Source organism: Rhopilema esculentum, chromosome 8 (genome assembly GCF_057945365.1).
Source record: "Rhopilema esculentum isolate cy_ngs chromosome 8, ASM5794536v1, whole genome shotgun sequence".
NCBI lineage: Eukaryota > Metazoa > Cnidaria > Scyphozoa > Rhizostomeae > Rhizostomatidae > Rhopilema > Rhopilema esculentum.
The window spans coordinates 3,910,643-3,931,912 of record NC_142822.1 but is presented as its reverse complement, the minus strand read 5'-3'; the positions used below and the strand labels follow the sequence as shown (position 1 = coordinate 3,931,912).

Below are 21,270 nucleotides of genomic sequence, written 5' to 3'. Positions count from 1 at the left end.
GACAACGCCATTTGACAGGCAGAAATAAAAAGGAATGGTAGACATAAAACTACATTCCAAGCACATTTTACAATATTTACAACAATTTTTTGCAACATTAGGTCAAATTTTCTATATTTTTTCACTACGAGTTAAGGAAACATTGGCTAATGTGGGTTAAACTGATCTGCAAAAATACCACTATGCCAATTCGTTGTACTGGACGATAGCAGTTGAAACCGAAGACTGGCTATACGATAAAGGTGCACCAATATCTTGCCGTATATGAAAATTATCAAATTTAAGTTTAATTTATTTCCTACCTGATTCTCTGATAGCCATAACGCTTTTAGCTTTTTCAGTTTCATAAGACTGAATGGCAAATTCTCAAGCCTGAAAAAGAAAAAGTAAGAGCGATGTACATGATGTAGGCACAAAAAATATTATAGTATTTATATAAATGAATGGACAAACACAAAATTGAATATAATTAATGAATGATAAAAACAGAAATAAAAGCTCTTAACAGTGACCCAAGGGCAATGCAAGGGACGTTTTGATCTGAAGTTTGAAAAAGAAGCGTTGCCAAGTAATACCGAGTGATACCGACTCTAAAAAAGTAAAGAGGAGTTGTCATGAATATCACTCCATTTAACTTACTACATATTTGCTTTATACTCTTACTAAAAATTTTTTTATCTATAGGTGAAAAGATGGTTTAAAAATTCACCAAAAACATAAGGACTGCTTCAAAGCAAAAGACAGGTGTCAAGAGTAGATATATCTTATTCAAGATGAACCCTTATTATTCTAATTAATCTAATTGCATCAGCCAGGCGGTTTCTAAGACTCATCGGGACGCTTTTGAGTTATTTTGCTGATCCACCAAAAAGGATTGAAAATTAAAGTAAAGCCTGGCTATGATTCACTTGTGACCTATATGTTGGAATGACCCAAAGACAAGAGCACAACAATGATACGGCCCTGAAAGCCCACGATGATGTTGCTAAGAGTCTACGATAGACAATAAGAGTCTACTTAAATAAAAGGTTTTGGAAACAAAAACTTTCAGAGGAGTGGAGAAAAAAATGCAGCTTGTCTTTTTAATATTAACATTAGGAAAAAACATTCTGGTTTTCATAAAATTTTCAACCTTGGATGAATAAGGACTTCTATAATTTAGTTATAAGCTAACCAATTTTTGAGTATTTGGGTAATGACGCTTACATCTCTTTAAATATGTTAAAAAACAGGGGAAGTCAGAAATGAGCACTTGAGTAACAACAAGGTAGGACAAGCATTGCTCCACAAATAAAAACATTTGTTTATCTGTTAATTTTAAGCAAGATATTTCTTTCCACTCAAAAAATGAGGAGGATAGGGATGAAAACTAGCAGTGTGTGGAAGCTGCAAAAGACTTGTTACCAAACTATAGGCTTTCAGGTGCGTCATTACCTGCAGTAGCAGTAAATATAGTGAGACGAAATCCTGTAATGAAACGGTGCATCTGCGAGTAAAACTAAGTTCAAGTTAGCGTCTGAGGATTGCGCAAGACCCACTGACTAGAAAAGAATGCCGATTTGACGTGAGAAGGTACAAGTGGTAACAAATGACTTACGCGTTTGAACTGAGATTAAGCACCGAGAGGTTGGCTAATCGGCCTATTTCGTCTGGCAAAGACACTAGTTTATTCTTCCGTAATGACAGCACAGATAGCTTACAGCAACTTCCCATCTAAAAACAAAAGAAAGCTAAAACTTCGGCGGAATCAAAGTTTGCCTAAGGAATAAGTAAATTGAAAATTAAAAATGTTTTTAAGCGGCAAAAGGACGATTTGTGTCCATAAAAACGTAAGATTCGTCACTTGGAGAGTTATGCATAATGTCTCCAGAGTGGGATGTAGTTGGTATTTATCAAGAAGAGCGCCTTGGTGAAATATAATTTCAGTTTAAAACTTTGCTGTACTTTCAAAAAGGCTTGAAAAAGCAAAAAGTATAGCATGTATTAGATTCTCGTCTAACACTCTTCAGAATATAAAAAGTCATATAAATGACTCTAAGCTAGGAAATATACAAATCAGTTGCAGATCGAAATGGGCCAATCAGTGACACTTGCCTAAAGAAAATTTTGCCAATGGGTGAGTCAAAGGGTGAAAATTAATTCTTTCTGTTTACACATTAATGACTTTTTCATATTTTCATGTACATTAAATCAAAGATTTTAGAAGGAACGACGACCGGACTCTGCCAATTATCCGAATCATGTGACTATTATCGTTTGTGGCACAATCTGGGTTTTCTAGTAACTGTTTTTCGGTGGCAGAAATAAGGTTGATGTTTGGTCTGCAAGACCGAGGAGGCTTTTCTCTCAAGCCTAGATATTTCTTTCTTCATCTTTATCATTTTCACCTTCATCTAATGAAAGTCATTCAATTAAAAACAAAATGTTGTAGAAATGTATCAGTCTGGAAATTGCAAAGAAAGCAAGACCATGTCATTTAAGCAGCCTTTTTATAACATTTTAATCAAACAAAAATGAGTTTTATCGAGCCAAAATTCAATGCAACTAAGCTTAGCTACGCCACTGTAGCTTACAAGCACTCTAGATATTTGCTGGAATTCCTAATCTAAATCCCTAAGGGGTAATCACGAGGAAAACCCCGACTCCCTAAGTGAATGTTTGTAACTAAAGCTACACCGAATTGCCTTTAAACAAACACAAGCATAATCATAAGCATTATCATAAACATAAGCATAAACTGCATAAACAGAAACAAAAACATAAAAATAAACAAAAAATAAAAACAAACAAAAAGATAAAAAATAAACATAAACGAAAAGCTATTTTTGTAAGGGAATGAAATCGACCATGACCAAAGAAGAGTAACAAATGATACAGAAACATTGACTTATACATATATCAAGTATCCCATTTAAAAAAATAATGCCAACACTTAAGAAATTGTACAAAAAAGTCAAAAATTCAACGTTCCCTGACTTTGCAATCAATGATTTCTGCTTATATGTAGATGTGTAGTTATTGAATAAAAGTGAAGTATAGGTAAGCTATGATAAAATATAGGGTTAGCCTTAAGTCTTACCTCTGGTGGGAGTGACTCAATGAAATTCTCATCACAACTTAGTGTTACAAGATCCCGTAGCAGGCCTACTCCTGGAGGTAATGTCTGCAAGAGAACAGTATGGTTTGCTACTTGTTTCAAATAAATAGAAAAATGCAAAAACCGAAGGAAATTTTTGTAAAAAAAATTTTATACGATAAAAGTTATAATATTTTGATAGGCAACTAGAATGAGAGTACTATAAAATAATAAAAACAAAATTTCTTTTTTTAAAAACCGAGTGCATTTTTAGAGGGATATATAAACTTACAAATGCTTTTTAAACATGAACTATTGAAAGGTGTATTTGATATCTTTCTATCGAAAAAAGCATTTGAATTAACTGGACATGACGAACCTCTAGCTCGTTTCCACTGACAATTAGCTCCTGTAAACTTGATAACCTGCAAAAACATTGAAAAATGTAAAACTGGAGAAAAATTGTTACTTTTTTGGTCAGACCATGAACTTTAAAAATATACTCAAGGTTTTCAAAAAGTTGGCATACCGAGACATACTTTCAGGCAATGACTCATTTCAGGCAATGAAAAACGTTTAGCTGTCACTGGGCTTAAAACTATCAGTTTTAAGTATAGGTAAGCTACGTAGATAAGAAACAAAAATCTAATTTGAGTGAGATTTAAGCAGTTTTTATCATCCTCATAATACGGTCTTCTGATCTCAATGGTATCGCCTAAGGACTGCAATATTCTTCAAACGTTATCGTCAAATTTTCAATAGGTTTTGTTAAAAAAGAATGAAAACAGAAACTGTAGAAGCGAAGCTGAACGGGCAGTTTAATTGCGATATAAAAACATAAATGATTCATTTTCGGTTCTAAAAACCCATATTCTATAGGTTTTATTTGCTCCTTTAAAAAAGTGACTGAAGCAAGTAGATCAATCTTGTTTAAATATTTGAGGACCAAGGCCGAGTCTATGTGCAACTGTGGACCCGGAGAATAAGGTGGGGACACTGGGCGACAGGGCCGAGACTTTTCCTTTGGGAAAAAAAGGGGGAAGTCAATAAAGATTGATGAAGGTGTTGAAAAAACAAACTTACCCTCCAATAGAGGTCGGTAAACTTGTTAAATGGTTATCATCCACCCGAAGTGTTTCCAATTTTTTCAATTTACCTAAAAGAAAAACCATATTCAATTTGAACGACTCCTTGCGTGCATAAAAACCATTTATAAACAGGATTGCATCGAGCTAATATCCATCTCCCTCCAAAACCAACTTCAGCTCCTCATAACTCAACCGAAAAACTGTCAACCCACACAGTACGTTCTCCTATCAAAATTTCATGCTAAGGTAAATAATACAGAGAAAAAATATCTGCCAAATTCACTTGCAAGGCAAAAAACATCTTCCCTGTGATCATCTTCCCTGTGAAGAGGCATCAGCTAGCGGTAAAGATTTCTTCACCATCACTTGACGTTTTGGAAAGTTTGATTGAGAATAATAAGAGAGCAAATTCACGAATTCATTGTAGGGGTTACAGTGTGCAAACAATTCCACTGTAGTTAACAGCCAAGAAACACTGCAGTGAATTTTTAGAAAAATCTGCCAATCTACAGGAGACAAATCTAAAAATACGATGCTCTCATACTGGAAACAATAACTAAACACCTTTCCTAGCTGACAATCACTTAGATTTGAGAAGCAGCAGCTGCAAGGGGCATGACATTATTAACAAAGCTTTACCTTATCTTAATAATACTTCGGGCACTAGGAAGAATTAAAAGAAATCGGCAAAACAAAACAAAATGAGAACAAAATAAGTACAAAATTACAACACACCCTATATATTAATAAAAAGCTCAGAGTCTCAAATAAAAAGCAAGAGTTAATCGAAAAACGTTAACCAAAACTAAACTGTCCAAAGAAAAAGTAAAAAAATAAATTTACGTGAACGCAAGAACGTAAACTTACATAAATTCTCAGGTAAAAGCGTTAAAAGGTTCGTCATCAGATGTAGATCAGTAAGCGAATCAGCATCTCCAATTTTGTCAGCAACCCATTCTATTCTATTTTCTGACGCATCGAGAATTTCTAAGAATTTAAGGTTTCCAATTTCCTGGAAAAAAAGGTCAGTCATCATTTCATTTCCGTTAGTGTAGCTCATGTTTGCAATACTCATGATGAGCTAAACAAAAGAATAATAGAAACATTTACGGCTAAATTGATTGCCTACAGTAAACGCCAGAATTAGCAACAAAATTATTGCCAAAAATGCTTTTCTTCCGACACTTCTCGCTTTTCTTCCGACACTTCTCGCTTTTCTTCCGACACTTCTCGCTTTTCTTCCGACACTTCTCGCTTTTCTTCCGACACTTCTCGAAGTATAAACGTCGGGTAATGTAGCAGAAATTTGTATCCAGGTATCGATCGAAAGTAACGTTTGATTGTGTCCCTGTCATCAGATGTATCAATCATTATAATGGGTCAATGTTTTAAAGAGTTTTAGTTTATAAATGCACAAACTAGCATCTTTTCTGCGAATGCTCTAACCCTTCATTGTTGTGTTTTTTGTCATTTTACGTTGTAACACAGTTGAATCTCGTTAAGTTGTAGCAAGGATAACCCGGACTTTCACTCAGACGGATTGATCTTCTATACCTATTTGACCTTTCAACCTCATTCAAGTCAAAGGACATATCAAATTTAAGTCGTACATTTGCTTAGTCGGAGCCTTATTATCCCTTGAAGGTCCGACTTAATGAGATTCAACTTTAGGCCTAATGTAGTGACTCAAGGATCGTAATATTGATAAAAAACACTGACAGCAAAATTTAGATCAGATCATTTACAAGTAAAAGTAAAAGATCTGTCTCAACGGAGCCTTGTATTGAAGGAGAATGAATATTCCTGCAAATACTCACAGCTGGTAAACTCCCAATTTGATTGCAATCAATCCACAGCTCTTGCAGCCTCGTTAGTGTTCCAATAACCTCGGGCTGAAAATCGAGAAAAGTTACATCATAAACGTAACTACCGATAACTGTCATATGATAACAATGTTCCATCTATAGGCGATTTTGCATGGGGTCGAAAAAGCATGAAATCAGCCTATCGTTCCAAAATCTGGTTACTTTCAAATCTGAATAATTGATACTATAGCGAGAAGGATAATTTGCTAATCTTTATTAAGGCAAAGATGCAAAGAAGCATAAGCAATGTATGCAAATAAGCACAAGCAGTATATCAAAATCTCAATGGACAATGATATGAAGAGCGATGCTCAAAAGCATCAACGGCTGTTTTGAAAATGAAATGCACATCAGAAGATTCTGAAATGCGGGACAATGATAGGGGTAATTTACAGATGGATGTAAGGATAAAAATCTATTGAGTTTCCAAAAGATATATACAATTTTCAGCTAAAAAGTAAGCATTGCACAACAAAGAGCAAGTATGCAGAAAAAAATTGCCATGAAATACATGAACAGAAACATGGCGAACAGTTCGACGAGTTTTACAAAGTGGACATTACAAGGCCCATCTGCATGTATAAATACAATTAATACGTGCTAGGATTGTCAAAGACAGATATTGGCTTGGTAAGTAAAAGTACATTACTTTGTGTATGAGAATATTAAAAGAACATACCAGTTCCATGAATTCATTATTTCCGATATCGAGTCTTCTTAGTTGAGCAAGTCTATTCATTGACCTGCAACAACAACAAATTAGTCAAGCAATTCAATTAAACGGGAAAGTTCAATTCAAGCTCTTAAGGTGGTCTCAAAGCAAGGATTAGTGGTGTCAAAGCATTGGATATCCGGAGGACGGGCACTGGGCGACAGGGTCGAGACTTTGCCTTTTCTTCAATAAAAAAAGGTGGGAAAAAGTTATAAACAAAATACATTTTTTACCCGGAAACTGGGCTCTTCTAGAGAGATTTTGAAATATTGTTCACAAAATGAGGGCGGTAAACTTGCAACACACCTAACAATCTGCTTTGAACAATTTTTTTGCGGTACAGAATTTTAAAATGGCTTTGAAAAAAGCAAACATTTAACGACATACTAAAAGCTTTTTCGTCTGACACTCCTCAGAGCATAAAACGTCAGAATAAGGTTCCGAAAGAACACGATTGCTTTGAATTTTTTTAAAATGCCCTTTGTCCTCTTTTCCTTGCAACCAAGACCCATTCCAGAATCCATGACAAGAGAATTGCTGCAGCAAATTCAGACACGAAATGATCAAGAGCTACGCGACTTTTGTTTTTTCGAAGTGTAAAACACACTGGTGCCTAAATGGGACATTATTGGGGATATCTAATTTACAGAAAGAGCCAAATAGAAATACCCAGTGCTCGCAAAAGCTTCATAGCAGCTCGGGTCGCAATAGAATCAATGGAACATGTGACGTGGAAATCGTTCGCATAAGCCAGTTATAATTTGTGATTTGCGGTCCAAAGAGCAGATTTATACAAGATATTCTTCTATCATATCAGAAAGGTAATCACCATGAAACCAAAGACAGAAATAGATCCAACAAATTAATCAATTATACAGGATTACTGCACGCTATATGCGATCATCAAGCCTTGCTGATAGCCAAAAAGCTAATTTTATAGGTCCTGTTTTCAGGATAAATCTACGCTAACCGAATTCGGTTGAATGAATGTTGATAGGTGAATAATCGATTTAGCACTATCATCTTTTTGTGGCTGCTTTATCTTATTCATTAATTAAGTACGTAATTGAGTATATAATAAGTCGATTATTAACTTAGAGAGACTGGCTTTTCTGTATACGAAATGGCTTCAAAACCCATTTTGCAAAGGATAACTTCAGAGTTTGCTACGATTGCTTAATGCTGTTTAAGTTCGTCGAAAGTCTACCAAGAGAAGCATTTCCGAGCTACCAATTTATTATCATTGCTTGACGGGGATTAGCTAGAATCAGGAAATTCTTATTACTGGCAGCAGACATACTGCTGCTACAAACATGAGGAAGATGTCTTGCCTCGAATACGTGCTAGTTTGTTTCGAAAACAAAACGTCTTTAACAACAAGGTACAAGGAACAGAGTCCCTGAGTGATGACGTCAAAAACATAGAATTTAAGAAGTTTTGGACTTAGAGCAAATAGTTTAATAGAGTATGACGAAGTGCCTCTAGATGTATAAAATCATTTAGATTTATTACAAATTTTGGCCTAATAAGCACAGGCTCAAAGAAATCTCAGTGACATCATAGAAATGTTTAATTCTGGAAAAGGAAGGGCATTATAAAATGCTTGGCCACAGCAAAGAGAAAAGACAGGCATTTAAAGATGGGACACATAAAAATGCCATGTTTTATGTTGAAACTTAAGGTACGATTAAGGACAAGTCAAAGGTGGGATAATGTGTTTAGAATAGGTAAAAACGATGCATGAATCGTTGGTAAATATTATGAGAAGATAACGTTTTCCGAAATACGTGGAAAATAGAGTGGGCAGTTTCTGCTTGAAACAATTTTCGAAACAGTTCAGTGCTAGTCGCAAAACAACAGAACTGGGGCGAGAAAACTATCAAGCAGCAACAAAGATTGACAGCTGAAATCTTGCGAAAGATCGAAAGGCAGGAAAGGTTCACCTCACGTCAGACCTCTTGTCTCACCAACTTGGTGACAGGTGTGAGTGGTAGTTTAGAGGGTAACTAACTACCTCACGTCCATGGCAATACATGATTATTCATAGCATAAATCAACGTTTGGGTTTATTCTACACCATATATGACAACCATTGGTGATTAGAGCATGACCACCCACAGTGTCCAAAGTTTTTGTGCTTTTTCTCGATGATGTTGCCGAATAGCCTGCGTTGCAAACTTTACAGCGGAAGAACGGAAACCCATAGAAAAAAGGGAATTCCTCATTCCTTTTCTCATGCCTGGATTTTTATTTCTCTTCCGTAGAGTCTGCAACGAAAGCTAGCTGTCTAGCACAGACAAACGAGGAAGCAATGAGAACTGATAACGAGGCTAAGCCAATTTGATCTTCTTCAGAAAGCGATAGGCCAAATGGTAAGCCACAGAGCAGAAGAAAATCTTAGGCTTTGATTTCGTCAAAAACAATTTATCCAGAAGCATTAATGATTCATTTCTGCTTATTAAGATTTGGCTAGATTTACCAGCAAATGAAAAGTTCTAGAGGCGCGAGATTAAACCGTGATCAGAAAATCCATTCATTAATATCGTCGTCTTTGCAGCTTCCTGGTGTAAATCCAAAACAAGAACAACTTCAAAAAATTTGCCTAACCGTCGGATACTCGTAGTTAAGTGAAGTCTCATCCTGATAAATTCAAAGACTTTTTCATTAGCTATCACCAGAGGTTGCATGTACTTAGATAGCGACATTATACTCATAGATTAACAGCAGAGGGAACTTCTCAAAGTAAAAGTTGATGTTTTCTATAATGCATTTCCATAACTAAACTCTTCTAGATTTCACTCTGAGATCTTACGGGAATATATTTCAAGATGGCAGCCTTAGAGGCACCCAAACAACTTTACGATGAATTTTAACGACATATACTGACAAAAATTGAAGACCACTTCGATCTTTATCTCTATCATTACAGCAGAAAATTTATAAAAATTTGTTGCACTTGTACAGACCTGCAGATGCTTTGAAAATTTTTATTTCATATTGAAATAACTTAAAGGAATCACTGGCTAGAAGAACATGCAATGTCATTGAAAGTTCGTCAGTGAACATATCTATACTACAATGCAGACGCTGGGCTAAAATGTAACTTTTGTAATTTCGAAGATGCACTTTTGATAACAATGATAGATGAAATGGGATAAAAAAGAGTTACAAAAATAAGGCAGAGCAGGTGGCGTCATAAGCTTCACATCGTTAACGTACAAATAACGCTCAGAGAAAGACCCTTGGTTTAGCTTTTGTATCGTTAGTACAGAATAAAGTATTAGCTTTCATTTCAAAAACTTTGGAATTTTCTTGAAGATTCTTATACGTAAGACGTAGATAATAAATTTTCTCAATTTTTTAAAGCTCGAAATACTGCATTCGTGGCAATCTTTGTCCCTTGAAAATAAACTTAAAAATCTTCGCTAATTATGAAAAATTCGATCATATAGAAATTAGAATAAGTTATAAAAATCAGCAGAAATGTAGAACAAATTTTAACAAGAATTTGGCAATTAAAAAGATTTTGGAAAGTAGCATTATTTTTTAAAAGGACTGCAAATATAAGAATTTATGGTTCCTTTCCTATCATTGTAAGCGAAAACAAGATCTTAAAATAAAATAGTTGACAGAAGGACCAGATGCATGCCTTTCGTATCCTCACTGAACTGAACTTACTAATAATTAAGGATATCTATTAAACGTAATGCATACCTTGGCACTAGAAGAAACTACAAAATGTAAAATAGCAGCTCCTGGTTGTGATAACATGTGACAAATCGAGTGGGTAACAGGACAAAACAAATTTTGCGGATAGCAAGACCAGACAAATCGTATGGGTTACATGCCAGATAAATCATACGGTTAACAGGACCAGAAAAATCGTTCGGTTAACAGGACCAGAAAAATCGTTCGGTTAACAGGACCAGAAAAATCGTTCGGTTAACAGGACCAGAAAAATCGTTCGGTTAACAGGACCAGACCAATCATGTGACTGACACGGACCAGACAAACAACGCAAACCCTTTATCTCAGACTACATAGTTTATATCAGTTATCGTTTAAAACAGTGGCGGACACTTGGGGGGCGAGGGGGGCGACCGCCTCCCAATACTTTAGAGGACAATGGTATTTTGTTCTTAACAATGGGAAATGTGACGTCATCTTATTAAAACAATAGGCTTGCCCCCCCTCCCCCCAATATTTGATCAAGTGTCCGCCCCTGGTTTAAAATCAACTTTAAAGTTTAAATTCGAAAGGTGATTGCCTTTACAGATGCTCAAGGAGAGAGATAGAAAATGACAAGGCTATAGATGGTTCAGGGTCCGCACCACAGGAGGGCAAGGGGGCCAGATTAAATCAGCTTAAATTATCTTTTAGATAATCCTATAGATTACAACAAACACATTGAATCAAAGTCCTGAAGTAAAACAGCGTCGTCAAAAATTTTGCCACAAAACAACGGGTGCGAGGGGTTAAGAGAAAACTTTCTTTACATTACTTGCCCCTCTACAGTGGCACGAGCCCTTTGGCTAACTTATTTTAAGAGGTTTGGTCTAACCCGAAACCGAATGAGCTTTACAAAGGTGCAATGATTTTGGCAATTATGAGTTACCTACTAATACTAACATTAAAGAAAAAAGGGATGTTTTGTTATACAGAAGACAGGTACTTAAAAATGGCACAAAAGAACATTGAAAATCACTGTTGACGTGGAAATTAATAGAAGCTGGGTGAAAAATATTTTTCAGCTTGTTCTTCTAGATTTTGTTGAAAAAACATAAATCAAATATTTGCCAGCTTTTCTTTCTACATTTGTAGAACGAGCTAAAGTAATCATAGTTCACGCTGTAAATAATTCAGAAACAAATATTGAATCTTTGGACAATATCATTTTTCAGATTTGAAAAGAAATTTTTTGAAAATCAAACATTTTATGCTTACTGATAACAAATTTGAGCAGACCTGCAGTTCAGGGCGTTTTCAATAGAAAGCTTGCAATAACTGTCTTTTATTCTTTGCTAAAAGGATGAACTCTCCTATTTTGATTTTTTGAATCTGCATAAAAGTTGATGCAATAATGTATAACGTATACAGACAATGCAAGATATGTTATCCCAATGGAAATTTTGAATCAAGCTGATGTTTCATAAGTTTAAACAAAAAGAAGAAACATTAACAGACGAGTCAAATTTGCCTTCTAAGCTTAAAATGACCAGAATTTACCACACTGTACATCAGACTACACTGTTCGCTTTTCTCTTTGAAGATTTAGTAAACAAGTACTGATTCAAATTGGTTAGAAAAGACAAATTTGACTAATTTTGCAAATGTTACAGTTGAAACTCCTCATAACGGCCACACCTTCAGGACTAGAAATATTGATCACGAGAAACACTGACCTCATAACAGACGCACCTTCAAGACTAGAAATATTGACTGCTGTTAGCAGATTACTGTCTGAGGGTGTCTGAAGCTTCATTCCAAAAGCTTTTGACAACAAGAAAAATCGCTTGAGCCTGATTCATTCGACTGCAGTTGGAGACGGCAGACATTGCCCAGGCTTATTTTTCATTAATACGGTTTTCTCTCCTAAAGCTCCAAAACAGAATTTACTTTGTTTTTAGGAAAGGTTAAGAGAAAATCATTAGCAATGGTGACTAGCTATGCTGGCAATGGGTGCCTTCACGAGGCAGTTACAGACAATGCAAATACGTCTTACTTACTTTGGCAGTGCAGTAAGATGATTTTCTCGGACTTCTAAAACTTCCAGCTTTGACAGTCTACCAATATTTGCGGGTAGAAATTCAAGGAACGTGTCATTCAAAGACAAATAAGTCAAATTAAGTAGCAATGTAAAACCATCTGGCAACCTAGAAAAAATAAGAAAAAAACAGTTATTTAGCGAATAATCAAACCAAAATTTAATAAAATGACAGTCGAAGACACTGTATCCTTAGGAAATGGATTTCATAAGATAGCGAGCTCTGAAAAGTCAAAAATGAAATTAATGAAATCAATATCAAACCTGCGCTATATTTTATGCAAAGAAAGATTTAGAAATGGAAATAAGGGGGCCATAGCCATACCACTTTTGGGAAAATATCCAGACATCTTTTAAGGCCTTTTTTAACTACTTCTATAGTAAACAAGAATTAAGACCCTTCAACCTAGATGCTGCAAAACACAAAACTTTGATTCCGTTGCGTCTACACAAATACAATGAAAAAACAGAGACATTCAAAAACATCTCCTGTAGACATTCAAAATATACCAATTGACGCATCAGCGTTAACGCAAAAAATTTGACAAAAAAACCAAGGGCCTTCGATACATATCTCTCTAATACAAAATATGGGTGTTTCCATAAAAATTGCTTACCCAAAAAAGTTTTCTTCCGTAACGGGTTTAAAAAGCACAAGAAGTATGTATAAGTAGATCGTAGAAATAGTTGTGATGGATATGGACACGGCGCTGGGTCTTAGGTTCATTATAGACGTAAATATGAGTTTTAGACCATTGTGCTTTTACATTGGGAAATATGTTAAATAAGACCAAATAGATTCCACTAAAAACATCGGAGCTTAATATGAGTCAATCAAGGATACTTAAGGAGATTGCCAGAGGAAGACAACCGGAAAAAGGCCAACGCAATGAGGCCAATGAGAGTCCCTAAAACCTAACACGCACTGCAGAGTTTCAGGGGATAACGTCTCCTCCATGGTCCTCCGTGGCCCAGTCACGCAGCAAAAATCGTTTTAAAGCTAATTCATATTTCATTTGCTGAAAAAAGGCAGACCAAGCAGAAATCTAAGTCTAGTGTAATGGTGGTTATCCAAATATCCTCTACAAGATAATAATTTCTTAGAGAAAGAAACTTTTGGTTAGTTCATGGATGCAGAAAATAATGCAGCAAGGTTTCAATAGCAAATTAATTCAGAAACTTAACAGAGCATACAAACTATGATTAATACGACATTTCTAACAGCAGACGTCTTTTGGTCATATTACTGAGCCATGGCATTCTCAATAAGGAAAGTATATGGTGCTTCTTCGCAAATTAAGCTTTTCCTGCTACAATCTGACTAGTCTTCTTCACAATCTTCAACAATTTTTATCGTTGGGCATCACACACAGCACGATTTTGCCTTTGGTCGTCAGCGACGAAAAAAATAATCAAACATATTTGATCTGAGAATCTTTCGTTCACGATTACAATCTTTTTAGCTCATAGTGCCGCGATTTAGTGCTCAATGGTGTAATTCACAGGTATCACAGATAAAAACCTGCAGTGTGCGATAGGATTAAACCCAAACTTGACCTTTGATTGCAGTTCTTCATGAAAACTTTACGATTTGTGAATATCCTACACGAACTTCTGCAAAGGCTTCTGAAAATTTCAGCAAATTATAGGTTAAGCTTTTTTTCACCTACGACGATATCAACCTTTGGGGTGTCACATACCATTTTACCCGTGCCCAGTTAACTAGATCAAATCTTAATGCTTGATTTTTGAAAGATAAATATCAACATAATTTTTCAAGAAAATAAATATCTTTATTCGGCTCATGAACCAAGGGGACAGAAAATGTGACCAGGTTTCTTGAGAGCTTTTAAGGCATTCCTTCATCACAGAAGAAAAATAATTCAAAACTGATTACTTTTCTATATAATAATTTTTCAATCGCGTTCCTTACTCTATATCATCACTTTAAATTAGTCCTGTTCCTGAAAACATAGGTTTTGTACATAAGTTTATGAATGCATTGTAAAAGGTAAATTATAAGTAGGTAAGAAGCCACCTCGGCCGAAATTAAACGAAACGATTTCTTTATTATACAAACAAATAGGCTCGAAATACAATCCCCGCATTCGCAGATAAAATGAAAAATGTACTTACGACCCAAGAGGATTGACACTCGCGTCAAAAACTTCTAAGGATTTCAATCCACGAATGTTTTCAGGCAACTCCAAAAATCCTATTCGGAGAAAAAGAATTGAGATTATAATTGCTTTGAGGAGATATTCCAGACGACACGGATTAAGAAATAAGTCGTTTGTTTTGCATGCATCTTAAACCGTGTAACGATTTTCGCTCAACAAACAACGTTTATGGATTGTCTCAAAAATCTCATAGATAGGCAAATCTAACGGTTCTAGTCACGTGAAATGGGATTTGCTGCTCTGATATCTAGGCCGATGAATTGATGTCTTAGAAATGACTCTTTAAAAGTGTTCAGATAACTGCTCTTAAAGGACAATCTATCCATTAAAAAACAAAAATGTCCCGACTCCTTGTGCCTTTAATGGATAGGAAGATTTCAAACTAAGGCATATTTTTCGTGTTGTTTTATTACCATGTTGTATTGTTGCTTATTGCAAAAAATATTGGAGTACAAAGATGGCAAAGACAGCGACAAGTCTCATTACATAACCGAAGCTGACTCTAAAATAAGTTTAATTAAAGAAAGCACATCCCCACTAGCATATTTGATTGCAAAGTTGACTGCTGACTCCACAACAAATTTCCAAATTACTAGATACCAAATTTCGTTAGTTGCACAAGCCAAAGAGGTCAGAAACGTTCGACTCATCTAGCAGCAACGTTTAAGAATTTTATTGCTCTAATGCCTTGATAAATTACAACTACAGGGAATTTACTAATCAGCTTAAAGATATCTCTTAAATATCTCATTCACCCATGACGATACTTCTGTGGAAGAAAGGTGGGATTTTGCAAAACAACAGAATAACAGAAAACAAATCCAGAAAATATCGATGGCTCAGTTTGGCAGTGGTCAACAAAATTTTGCTATAAGGCACCTCCCTGGACGCTGAAGCTGCGTATTAGCCATCACAATTTGTGTTTACGGGTGTGGCTATTATCACACCTGACGACAGATTTAATGCTGAACAAATAAATGCCTCTTTGCGTACCACAATTTAGATGATAGCACAAGAGAATGCATTTTTAAGGGAACTAGCAGATGTAAAGGAGCAATATTGGTTTCGGAAAACTTTATATTCAGATGAAGCAACGTAAATAATGCATGGAAAGGGCGTCTTTGAATAATACTAGAATCGTGTTTGATACTTCTGAAATCGAAAGCTTAAGGGAAAACTGCAAAAACCTGGAAGCAATGCAGATTAATCCTTAAGAATCCGCGATACCGTGACTGTTTCATTAAGAAACCCAGCAACCTCTAGCAGCCTATAATTAGTGCATGGTGGTGGATGAAATGGGATTGTAAACAGAAGAGTAGGCTTTTACTCTGTCATAGGGTTTCAAAATACTAAACTGTGGTGGCAAAAAGGCATTTTGAGGTCAGAAGAGATATGCCAATAGGTAAGCAAGAAAAAAGGAAAGGTGATGAGATGCTGGGTTTGGCATTTGCTCCTCTTCTCTAATGCTTGGATATGCCTCATACTAAAAAAAAAGCTTATGCCTCAAACATTTATATGTAGTTCTCCTTTACAGTACCCAAAAAAGAAACATTTTTATAAATAGCCAGCAAAATTGCAATAGAAGAGATATATTCTATCGGGAAATTAAATACATTAACATACACTCTTATGTAAAACAAATTACCACATAGAATATGACCAATGTTGATAGAAAACAATGAAACAAGCAAGGAAAGACAAAAGATAACAGATTAAATATCAGAAGAGGCAAGAGCTTTTAAATGGCATCAAACATGAACACGGCAATACGTGTTATCAAATGGACAAATATGATATAACGATGAAGACTTGAGGAGCAACTTTATGGAACAAGAGAGCCACAACATTAAAATTGAAGCTGACAATTGTTGCTGGAAACAAAGAAAAATTGTTGCTGGGGCCTGCTAAAAGTTCTGGACCCCTTTGTTATTTAATCAAAGGTATCTTTGGTTCGTTACTCCAGTGAGTTTTATCTGTTTAACAATAATACATGAGCATTAGAATTTCAACAGAAAAATTATACTTCTAAAAATAAAAAGGTTAATAGCTTTGTGAGTTTGATTGGTAAAGTTTTTCCATAGTAGTTATGTCTTATATCCAACCTCCATGAGATCAAGCAAATCATTCTGTTGGAAAGATCATTGAATTTCGATAAGCAATAGTAGATTACCAAGGTATACTGGGATGGTATTGGCATTTCCCTGCACTGGATTCCAGAGCGAGAAGGGTTTTCAATGGGATGCGGAGAGTCTTGGTTTGGGCTTACCCTGCGGTGCACCGGTGCGGCCATTCTTGACAATCATTTAAATTATATATTTGTTATATATTATCATGAAGATACACTTTCTTGGGGTGGGGTGATTGTCAAGAATGAATTTTTCTTTGTGACTACAGAAACGATTTTCCCAAATTTCATTAATATTCACCTCTGTTACAAACCAAAGCGCTTATTGGGGCCCTAGTTTCTTAGATAAATGCAGTAAAGATTGCATTGAGCAAAATAATGAGAGCAACCCTAACAAAGTTAAAAGACGATTGAACACCTTTGGAAGAAAACATTGAGTTTTTAACAGAAACTTTTGAAAAAACTGGGGGGCAAAACAAGGGGCAACCAAAATTTATGGGGGACATGGCCCCCTGCCCCACCTACAAAAAGCAAAAAGTTTGCAAGGCCTGGTACTGCTACAGCTACTGAAATGTGCTAAGAACACCCCATGACTGTGCCACAATTGAAATACTTGACAAGAATCAAACTTTCAGCAGGTACCCTGCAATATGGTTACAATACTGTCCCAGATTACCCAACAAAATTTGAAAGCACTTTCCAAGAGCTGTTTTTGAATGAAACAGATGCTCAAACTTAAGAAGAGCTTTCTCTTGTAATAAACAAAAGCCACTGCAAAAAGTCCTGCTGAATTAGCAATGAATAAATTGATAATTATTTTATAAATATGTCCACAAAATCAAATTTACAGCCACAGGGCAGTTGCTCTTTAACTAAACAAATGTATCTCAAAGAAACAGTTTTCATGACAACAAAATATATTCTGAGCTTGCTCTAGCCTAAGAAAGGAACTTTTTGTAATCATTGATTTCAAACTTAGTTGAAAAGATTTTGATAGAGCTTTGCTTTGAAAACATTTTGATTCCAGAAATGAAAGCAAATTAACATGTGGTTAGTGACAAACAATAAAAAACCACTAAGCTTTGACTTTGATTAAAAATAAATCTGATTTTTCAAGCAGACGGTTCTTGGATACAGCTGTTCTAAATCTTTTTTAAATATTTCTATTGCCATTTACACCCAGGAATTAACATTTGAAGTTCTTTTTTATTTTCAGTGATGGACAATCATGACATAAAAGTCAAGTGAATTAGTTAAAGAAGTCAAACATAATTTGGCAGAGAAAATCAAAAATATGAATAACAGCTATCAAAAATCGAGAAATCTAAACACCTGACTTTACAAAGAGAAGCAATCTTGCAGTTTAACAATTAGCATTTGGCAATATTGTTATTTTAACTCAATCACCAATTTATCATGTTTGAAACTATTGATGTTCTGGAGGGCAAATATATTGTAGGTGATCTTTATATTTAGATTAAAATAAAGAAGCACATTAGGAAACTTTCTTTATGTCTTGAAGATTTGCAGCATTGATTTCAATGGCTTGAAATTAGGCTTGAAATTCAACTTCTAGCTGGTACCATATTAACTAAAATAGAAACCCCCCTCCAATCAATGTTGCATTTATCAGCCAGCCCTATCTCTTAAAATTTGATGACTATAGGTAAAAGATATTACAAAAGAAAAGGCATTTAACAAAAAAATCCTATTTGATTATGGACATTTGCAGAAGAAATGAACGGTTTTATATTATAGAGATTCTTTTAAACCATCTTCTATAATTCTTTTCAAAGCTGCAGATTCTATTTAGGAAAATATGGAAGGGTCACAATCAGAACCATAATTTGTTGTGACTAGACAAGTCTTTAGCTCCAGGAGCTATACTCAGGGGGAGGGGGGGGGGGGATTTTTTGGTAGGCATCACTGTGGACAAACCAAACATGACATCTATTAATATGAACTTTTTAAACACCAGACCAAACTAAAAAGTACATCATATACTTCAGGAAAAACTATACATGAAATCCCTACACAAGTTGAAATAAAAAATCCAAACAAAAGAAATTCATACCATTTTTGCTTGCATCAAATTCTATCAAATTGATCAGGTTTGACACTGTTGATGGAAGTGCTCTGATTTCATTATCACTGATATCTAATTTCTTTAGCTTTTGAAGTGTGAATAAGGCCTAAAAAGAAGATATTATATCACAATTTAAAAAAGGCCCTGAACACTGATTTCCATGCTCAGAGGCTAAAAAAATTGAAAAAATCAACAACTTATTAAGCAGATAACAGGAGGTTGAATTTATTTCTAACTAAAGGTAGATCAAACTTGTTGTCTTTGACAAAACAACAGTTTTATTTCACAGGTAGCAGTTAAGACAAACTGGGAATGAGCAATTACATTCTAATAAAAACTTTTGTGCTTTGCTTGATCATAGATAGTTTATCTTACAACTCTGTAAATTAGAGTGTTTGCAACATTTGCATATCAGCTGGAAACTCTGCATGGCTTAGGCAATTCTGGTGTATGGTGTTAGTGGCAGCAATACTCTATTTTTCATAAGAACCAGTAAATTGAAGTTCAGGCTTGCTGTTTATAATTAAATTATTAAGGTATATACAGTGTAATTTCTACCTACATCTATTTTCAGATGAAGTTTTTAATGAGGTTTCACAACATTTTTTAAAATGAAATTTTACAGTGTCTCAGCCTCAGCTTGTTCTTAATATGATCTTAACTTTGGATCAATTTGGGGCTCATGTTCTTATAAAATTGTTCTTGTAAAAGAAGAGTGTAAAGGATTGGTAATAGATTAATTCGTTCCAACAGAAAGCATTGAAAATTATGAGCATAGTCAAATTCTATTATTCTATGATAAATATGACAGACAGTTTGTTTTTGGTCTGAGAACTTGCTTGGTGGACAAATTGGTGGATTTCACAGTAATACTTCATCCATTGTAATTGTCAACTTATTCTTTTAGATTAGACCTGCAAATTTTTGAAGGAATGATGAGGTGATTATAGGTAATTTAAAGAGAATTGTGTCTATTTGATTTATGATTTTTGTCTATGTACTTTTGAACCTGCAAGTTTTTAACATTTTTTGACAAACTTAAAATTTTAGTAATGTCATGGAAATTTAGCCTCAGTGTTTTAAATAACTCAGCCTGAATCATTTTAAAGGGAAATATCACTTGGACAGTCCATAGGGATGGTTCACATGGGAAAATCATGAATGTGGACAGTTGGAATTGCAGAAATTTTTAGCTGAAAGGAAAAACCGACAATCTCACTTAAGTTATTCAAATCTCCAGCAAACTTCAAAAGAAGCAGAATACGTGAAAGCTTTAAATTTTTGGCAAACGTAACTTCCTATCAATAAAAAAATCGCCTTCAATTGGCGTTTTAAAGATTTTCTGAAACAGAGCGAAATCAATTCAGGATAACAAAATAAATTTGAATAGGTCCTCGCAGTTGTGGTTTCCAGCTTATATAGTTTGCCATTGTTGTTACGAGCTCTTAAAGCAATCACTCTTCTATCGTTGCATTCCATGTCACTAGAATTATTTCTGAAAACTACAAGCGGTCAAGGGAAAGGAATCTGGCATCTGTTGTGCTAAACAAAGAGATGAGAAATACCGATACATAAGAAAGTTTAAAATGCACGTTTGCCTAGTCGAGCAGAACTATAATGGCATCAAAACAATTACCAAAAAATTGCGTAGGACAATTTTTTAAAAATATTTCTTGTCCTTCGAAAACAGTGGGGTATAAAATCCATAAAGGCTGAGCAGATGTTTTTAAATGATACTCCACTTATTGCTTCAACAAAACATTTGATATTCCAATGAGTAAACTTCTTAGTATGGAATCTAGATGAACAGGCTCATTCAAAAGTGATCTGCAGTGACTTCAATTAAATAACGAATACGACATCTGACACTCTTGGAATGTGTAGCAAAGTGGCGAGCGGTAAAAATTTAATGACAATATGATGTCAAAATCGAGCCTGTTCGCGTTCAATTACAACGTACCTTCGGAAGCTCCTGCAACTGATTGCCATCTAAATAAAGCTCCTCTAGAGAGACTGCATGTTCATAGATATCTGGAGGAACTGTAAGCAAATTTGAATGACTATAGTCTATAACTGGGTAAGTTTCTTTTGCAGCACTTCCGCGAAAGCAACTCAAAAACGACATCGTCAATTTTAACGAGACTGTGTAGAACAGCACTTGCTTCTTCCAGAGTAAAATCCTTAGTGTCTTATTTCCACTTCTACATTTTTAGTATCCAATATTCTAATTTGATAATGGTAATAACTTGAATAATGCAAAAGAGACAAATATATATCTTCAGTGTTTGTCTCAACCACTAGCTGCACTGCTACTATTCGCCATGTCCGTGACCCAGCCTTTCAGTTCGACTCATTTTCTCATTTCACAATTGTC

The 21,270-nt window shown here is 35.1% G+C and overlaps 1 protein-coding gene across 1 annotated transcript in view; it reads right to left on the bottom strand.

Annotated features, from left to right (window-relative positions):
• LOC135695021 (uncharacterized) overlaps positions 1-21,270 on the bottom strand; it is a 50,621-nt gene extending 29,351 nt beyond the window's left edge. The window contains exons 1-12 of the mRNA XM_065213958.2: positions 20,857-21,270; positions 18,885-19,002; positions 14,642-14,720; positions 12,468-12,614; positions 6,709-6,772; positions 5,982-6,056; positions 5,032-5,176; positions 4,160-4,232; positions 3,456-3,501; positions 3,080-3,163; positions 1,598-1,713; positions 303-372 (exon numbers count right to left, since the gene is read on the bottom strand). Coding sequence (XP_065070030.1) covers positions 303-372; positions 1,598-1,713; positions 3,080-3,163; positions 3,456-3,501; positions 4,160-4,232; positions 5,032-5,176; positions 5,982-6,056; positions 6,709-6,772; positions 12,468-12,614; positions 14,642-14,720; positions 18,885-19,002; positions 20,857-21,021 — 1,182 coding nt within the window. The 5' untranslated portion in view covers positions 21,022-21,270. The remainder of the gene's footprint in view (positions 1-302; positions 373-1,597; positions 1,714-3,079; positions 3,164-3,455; positions 3,502-4,159; positions 4,233-5,031; positions 5,177-5,981; positions 6,057-6,708; positions 6,773-12,467; positions 12,615-14,641; positions 14,721-18,884; positions 19,003-20,856) is intronic.